The 6,843-nt window shown below is 40.2% G+C and overlaps 1 protein-coding gene across 1 annotated transcript; it reads left to right on the top strand.

The window, feature by feature from the left end:
- Positions 1-1,450: 1,450 nt before the first annotated feature.
- Positions 1,451-6,001, top strand: IAPP (islet amyloid polypeptide). Its single transcript, XM_059847792.1, has 3 exons — positions 1,451-1,530; positions 1,668-1,802; positions 5,812-6,001. Exons 1-3 carry the CDS (start codon positions 1,451-1,453, stop codon positions 5,999-6,001), a joined length of 405 nt encoding a protein of 134 aa, XP_059703775.1.
- Positions 6,002-6,843: the final 842 nt, after the last annotated feature.

Below are 6,843 nucleotides of genomic sequence, written 5' to 3'. Positions count from 1 at the left end.
TGTTTTCCAAAGGCATTGGGGTACCTAGCAGAAACTAAGGAGACAGGGGGGAAAAATTGATTTGCCTAATTTCCACTGAAATCAGAGGGAAATGGTTCTAATCTGTATCCTTGGAAATCTGCAATTAGGAACTCCATTGACACTGGATTTATTCTGTTAAAAGCTGTTCATGTTTCCCTGAACCACACTCAATACATACTAGAGAAATTAATTTCCACAGGTAGTTTTATTCTGACATTTCCTGGCTTTTCAGTCCTAGTCTTTGCCTTCTGAAAAGTAGTAATTGACTCAATTTTCACTCACGACAAAGAATCCACCTGAGTTAGTAAAACATGAGATTTTACATTCTTAGTGACAGAATTTTCATTCACATTTAGACTTGACTGTAAAATGTACATGATTTCTACCATCTTACCCTGAATGAGAACTCCAGCTGTCAATTTAAACAACTTCCACTCTTTTCTAATTCATCATACAGCTTTCCTCCCTTCAGACACCTTTTCCTCCTGATCTATATTCTGCAGCAAACCTCCACAATTTTACCTCTTCCACCTTTCCTGAGCTGTGTTTTCCTGCATTTCAATTACCAGTGGCCTGGAGTTTCATTTGCTCTGTAACTTTTGTTCCCTTATTTAGCCCTCAAAAACACCCACAGGGAATATTACCTCAGCAGCTCCTCAGAGCTGTAAAACTGAGGCTCCATTTCTGATGTGCAGGATGCTGTTGCAGCACCTTCAGCAGGGCACTCTGCACAGCCCAGGTGAATATTTCCTGATGCACTAGTGCAAGAATGACCCACCTGCCTCTGCTCCTCTCTGGGGCACTCTCAGTCTATAGGCACTGGAACTAACGACAGGCTCTCTGTGCTGCCTGATGTCAGAGCTGAGAAAGGTGTCAAGGATATATAAGAGCCAGAAGGGAAGAGGGAAAAGGATCCTCCAGAGCTAGGTGCAAGCGTGGAATTGTTGCATGCACACTTCTTGCTAACCCAGAGGGCTGGCTGGCTTCTCCAGTTGGATCTGTGGCCACAAAAAGGTAAATCATTTCCCTTTTCTCTTGCTTCACCTGCAGTGCAACAGATGTGCTTTAAAAAGCACAATATTCTTAATCAAGAGTGTTTTTCAGGAAAAGGCTAAGACAACTTGTAAGTAAACTGCACTGGGGACCAGGATTTGAGACTGGGATGGGTCAGGAAAAGCAAACCAGAGGTAAGGGATAGGATTGAAACTGTGGGATGGAAAATGAGCATTTACTGCTGAGAGCTGTATTTCTGAAACTGAGTTGTGTCACTAAACTGGAGGGGATCATTTTTCTCACTCCAGCCCGTGAAAGAGACTAGCTGCTCTTGATTTAGGACAGAATGGGCATCAATTACAGGACATGCTGAGGAGTATTTGGGTCAGCTTTCAGTTTTGAATCATTGTTCTTTGCAGAAAGTTTGGCAGGAAAGATGTGCAACCTAAAGCTGTCAGTTTTCTTCATTGCACTTTCTGTCACTCTGAGCTGTTTGGAAGCTACACCTATTGAGAGGTGAGTAACAAATAATCAATTTATTTCCCTTTAGAAAAAAGGCTGCTCACATCATTGCATGAGCTGCTTTTGCTTTCATGTCTCCAATATTATAAAAATAGAGTTACTCAAGCCCACTGTTTTATTGTTGCTCACAGATTACTGTCTGTGGCTGATGATCTGTCTGATGGCACTTCCAAGAGACAAGGATGGATGTTGCCTGTAATGTCACAGAAAACACTCCCAGGACTCAGTGAGGAGATGCCAGAACAGGCAGCAGCAAAGACAAAAAGGTAATTGATTTTCCCTTGTTCCTTCCAGCCAAATCAGATTGAGCCATGGAGCAAACTTTGTCCCAGTGATGCCCTGCTGCTTGAGAGACTTCAGCTGGTTTTATTTAAAATATATTTTATTAATAATTATGTTATTATTATCTATTTTATGTATTATCATTTATTGGTTTTATTTTATTTACTATTATTCATTTAATATTATTTATTATTTTATTATTAAAAAACTAAATGTTTCTAACCAAATAGAGTTTACTAATACTAAAATACTTCTATTAAATAGAGGTTGCCTGCAAGCATAAAAATCAGCTTTTCTGTAACATAAAGATCAAAGCATTCAGGGTAGAAAGTGAAATCCAGGGACAAAGTTACAAATCATTTAACCACTTAGCAATTATAACACTTTCATAAATTACAAAGGCTGCAAATACTACATTACCTTGAGAAGAAAGGGATATTTTGCAAGTGCCTTCCTTTTTAAAAAAATTGTCTAATTTCCAAGCCTGAAGAGGAAAGAAAAAAAGAAAACATACCCTTCTTAATAATACTACTGCTCTGCTAGAATGGAATGATTTTATAGTATAAATGCTGTCAGTAATTAAGCAATTTTTAAATCACATAATTAAATATTAATTTAATCACAGGAAGAAGGAAAAGAAGAAATTGGTTCTGATAGAATTTCACTGCTCTGAAACACATTTATAAATTCCATTTCAGGCAACTTTTTAACGAATAAAAACCATTTTAAGGTTTATTTGCAATTTGTACCAAAAGATAAGCAGCCCTGAACTATTCCACTTTTCACAGACACATCAAGGTGGGAAGAGAGCTTCAAGCTGATCTGGTTTTGTCAGGCTTTTGAGTGAATTTCTTTCAATGCCAATTATAGATGAATTCAGTAAATACATATGTATACATAGTTTCCTGTTCCTCTCTCTTTGAAGATATGTTTAAAAAATACTCTTATATAACAAATTTTATCCCTTCAAAAGTATTTTTCTAAGAGAGATGAAGTTCTCACATTTTTATGGCCCCACAATAACTGTAATATTCAAACTCAAGGCATCACCCTGAGGAGTGGGGTGTCCCTCAGGTGCTTTCCTGGGGCCCAGAACCACATCTCACTGGGTGAAATGGCTCCTGGCAGCAAATATTCAATTTAAAGCTAAAGAGGTGATGGGTTCAGCCAGGCTGGACATGAGATAGAAACCCAGCAGCTCCAGGAAGGGCTGGAGTTTCCAGCTTGATTTTGTAGCTTTAGTAGAAAAGAGAATTGTGCCTCCACAAACAAAGCAGCATCTCTGGGAGAACCAGCTGCTGTTTGAGCCTTGTATGTTAAAGGTTTGATTAAAACCAGTGGAAATACCCATGAAAGTCAACGAGAGGTTATATAAAGCCCTGTCCAACAACTTTCTTTTAATGCAATTACACACCTAAAACATTAATTGCTTCAAAATTGCTGCATGTCTATTAATGAGGAACCAGTATAAAACAGACATTCCTTTCACAGCTGCTATTCCACTGGGATTCTCAGGCCAACACAAAACTTCAAAAGGTTATATGACATTTTAGATGATAGATTTAATAATCAGTAAGCAAAGGAACATATTGGTAACTGCTCAGAGTTTGAAACTGGGGGATTGTTGCCCTTCACAGTAAATTTGAGCCACAAACTGGTGTCCAACTGATGCCACATCAGCATGAGGCAACCCAAGAAAATGAGCAATAGCTCAGTAGGCAATCTCAGCAAGCAAGTATTTCTGTCTGGAGGAGCAACACAGCAGTCTAAGGAACATATTTCAAAACCCAAGCTCTCTCAAGCTAACAATTTTATCACAATTTAAAAAAAAACCCTCATGCTACATAAATTCCACATGGAGTTCTGTAAATGGTCTGTTGGTTCAGATCATAAAATGTTATTTTTAGATACAGATTCCTCCTTGAACACTCTTTTAAAGAATCATTCAGCAAAGGATTCTCTCTCACCACAACAGAACTTCCAAGTTGCTTTTTTGTTCCAAAAAAATGTGGCAGTTTAGTCAGAGACAGGGCTAGAGACAGAGCTAAAGACCATCCTAAGTGGTACTGCTGCCTGTCACCATGACCTCTTCTGAAAAATCCCTTCACCAGGATTCCTTCTCCTGGGAAGCTTCAGCTTCTCCCTGTTCTGCTGCTTTGGAATGTGATTTGGAGGTTGTTTATCCAGCATGTGAATTGTTTTAATTCAATGACCAGTCCTGGTCCAGCTGGGTCAAGGCTCTGAGGAGTCACAGGTTTTTATTATTCATTCTTGTGAAGCCTTCTGATCTCTCCTCTCTCTTTCTTTAGTACAGTTTTAGTATAGCATTCTTTAATATAATATAATATTCTAAAATAATAAATCAGCCTCCTAAGAACTTGGAGTCAGATCCTCATCTCTCACCTCGTCCTGGGGACCCTCACAAACACCACAGCCACCTCTCAGTAGAAGTGGTGCAGATGGGAGAAAGCCTTTGGGTTTAGCCCACTGGTGTGGACTGGAATATTCCCAGTCCCTTCAGAGAGAGCAGGATATGATTCTGTGGAAACAAGAGCCAAATGAATGTTAGTGATCATCATGAGGTTAGTAATCCTCACGATATCAGCAAGAGCTCTAAATAGATGTAGAAGTTCAGCTGCAAGTTAAACATTTAGTCATTGCTTTCACTTGGTGTCTTACCTATACTATCATTACAGGTTTTCTGGGTGTCACAAGCTGCTGTGCAGGATGTCAATAAAAAAGGCATCTGACTGTTCAGGTCTCTGCATTTGAATAACCCCCACCATTAACACTGATAATAGCACCCAGCACAAGGATTTTTTTCAGGCACAAAGTAGGTGGTGGGAAGATTCTAATGTTCTGTATTTGTGCACACATTAAAAGAACTCCCACATTAGCAGAGCTGAAGTGGCTGTGAGAAGCAGCACACTTGATTGTCACATTCATATCTTCTGAAAAATCCCTTCAACCAGGATTTTCTCCTGGGAAGCTGAGAAGCCTCAGAGAAAAAGGAAAACAAATTCTTTTCTCATTTGCTTCTCCTGTGTTGTGCTACATGTCGAATGTGTTTGGAGATTATTTATTATTTATTTATTGTTTCATTGGTTTCATGAGAATTGTTTTGGCTCTTTGGCCAGTCAGGGCCAAGCTGGGTCAGGGTTCTGGAAAGAGTCACAAGTTTTCAGTATTGTCTTTTTAGCCTTCTGTAAGTATCCTTTCTGTATTCTTTAGTATAGTTTTAGTATAGTATTCTTTAATAAAATATAGTATCATAAAATAATAAATTGGCCTTCTGAGAACATGGAGTTATGTGGGAATCTACAAAATCAGAGGGTTTTGGGAAAGCTGCAAAAGGCCTCAGAGACAGCAGAACTGTGATCAGAGCTTAGCAGGAGCCATGAGATCGGTCAGCAGAAAAATCATGTAAAATGTAGAAAAGTAAAAACAAATAGAACAATGGTCTGTGTATTAACACTTGTCTAGAATAACTCCCTGAGCTGCAGAAAAGTTTATCTATCAAGATATTAGGGAGTTCTAAGCTTAATACTGGAGCTCTGTGCATTGTGTTTGAAGGCTCACAAGCAGGTGTTGGATTTGAAATCAGCAAGCATTGTTTAACCAAAGGTACCTGTGCTTACAGTGCTTGGATGGAACCACTGTCAATGTACTTTGGCTTTGTGTGATTGGTCAAAACACTTATAAAGTGAGTTGTAAATAAAGTAAGCTGTGACATTAAGTTCTTGGTCTGCTGCCTGGGATGTGAGCTGCTGGCACCTTCCCATTGCCATGGCCATGGAGTGAGGCTGATGCTGGACAATGAGACAGCTCAGGGCACGTTCCCAGCAGTCCTGCCCCGTTTGGGATTGGTACACAGCCCTGGCTGGCCATAGGGTCAGATTCATCATTCCTCCCTTCATCTGGGGGACAACACAAATCCAACACTCCATTGCTCATGGCTTGCCTAACCTTGGCTCTCTGTGCCCCCCTTGGCAGCCACCAGCTGGAGAAGAGGAAGTGCAACACGGCCACGTGTGTGACCCAGCGCCTGGCCGATTTCCTGGTGCGCTCCAGCGGCAGCGTGGGCGCCCTGTACCCCCCCACCAACGTGGGCTCCCACACCTATGGCAAGAGGGACACGCCAGGCCTGCCAGGCACGCAGCCCCACAGCCACGCCCTGCTCTGAAATGTTCACTTCTTAACGTGTCAACGACCTCTTGGTGGTTTGTTACTTGTACAGTCTTGGCAGTGCCTTGTTTCCTCTGTGTGTGTGTGATTTTTGTTCACCTTTCTGCTGTGCAGGTGCCATGACATGCATAGGCTGCTCTTTCAACTCCATTAGAGCTCCAGAAATCTGCTTGGGAAATCCCTTTGTAAAGATCACCATGATAATAAATGGAAAAGGAATTGCAATGAGGTTTTTTTAATCATTATTATTATTATTATTAAAAGGATGAAAAAATAAACCATGATGTGTATGTCTTTATAAAGTTCCTAATTAAAGAATGACAAATGCTCTTAATTAAACAAGAACAAAATAATCAACAAGAACAAATATGTTCTTAATAAAGACCAACAAATGTAAGAATGCTGGCAAAAGTGATGAACTAATGAAGGTAAAACAGAGGAATCTTCTGGTTCTGAAACATCTACAGCATCCTGTGTGGTACAGCTGCAGGAGCAGCTGGAGGAGAAAAGATGCTGCATTGTGCACCTTGATCATGCAATTATGCAGTTCCCTGAGTGCTCTGTGCTCACTATGACAAACAAGCAAAGGAACTGGTCTTGAGACACAGCCTGCTTTAAGGATCTGCAGTCCTTAAGTAAAGATGGTATCAGTAAAATGTAAGCATAAAGTGCTTTTAAATATGACTAAGATAAAGCTCTGATAACAATCTAGCAGAAACTCCAGTCCCTGGGTATTCCTTTCCTTGAACCAGAGTAACAAAGGGAAGAGGAAAAAAAAACCAAGGAGTAGTTCAAGAACCAACATGCTTCATAGAAACTCAGCAATTTTTTCCACTGTCA

This window comes from Haemorhous mexicanus, chromosome 5 (genome assembly GCF_027477595.1).
Source record: "Haemorhous mexicanus isolate bHaeMex1 chromosome 5, bHaeMex1.pri, whole genome shotgun sequence".
Lineage (NCBI taxonomy): Eukaryota > Metazoa > Chordata > Aves > Passeriformes > Fringillidae > Haemorhous > Haemorhous mexicanus.
The sequence above is the reverse complement of the archived record's forward strand: the minus strand, read 5'-3'. Positions and strand labels throughout refer to the sequence as shown.

Bases quoted from the DNA above. Each gene is read 5' to 3' on its own strand.
- IAPP (XM_059847792.1), top strand. From the start codon at position 1,451: ATGTGCAACCTAAAGCTGTCAGTTTTCTTCATTGCACTTTCTGTCACT. The intron at 1,531-1,667 runs GTGAGTAACAAA...TGTTGCTCACAG, and splicing joins GAAGCTACACCTATTGAGAG to ATTACTGTCTGTGGCTGATG. The intron at 1,803-5,811 runs GTAATTGATTTT...CCCCCTTGGCAG, and splicing joins GCAGCAGCAAAGACAAAAAG to CCACCAGCTGGAGAAGAGGA.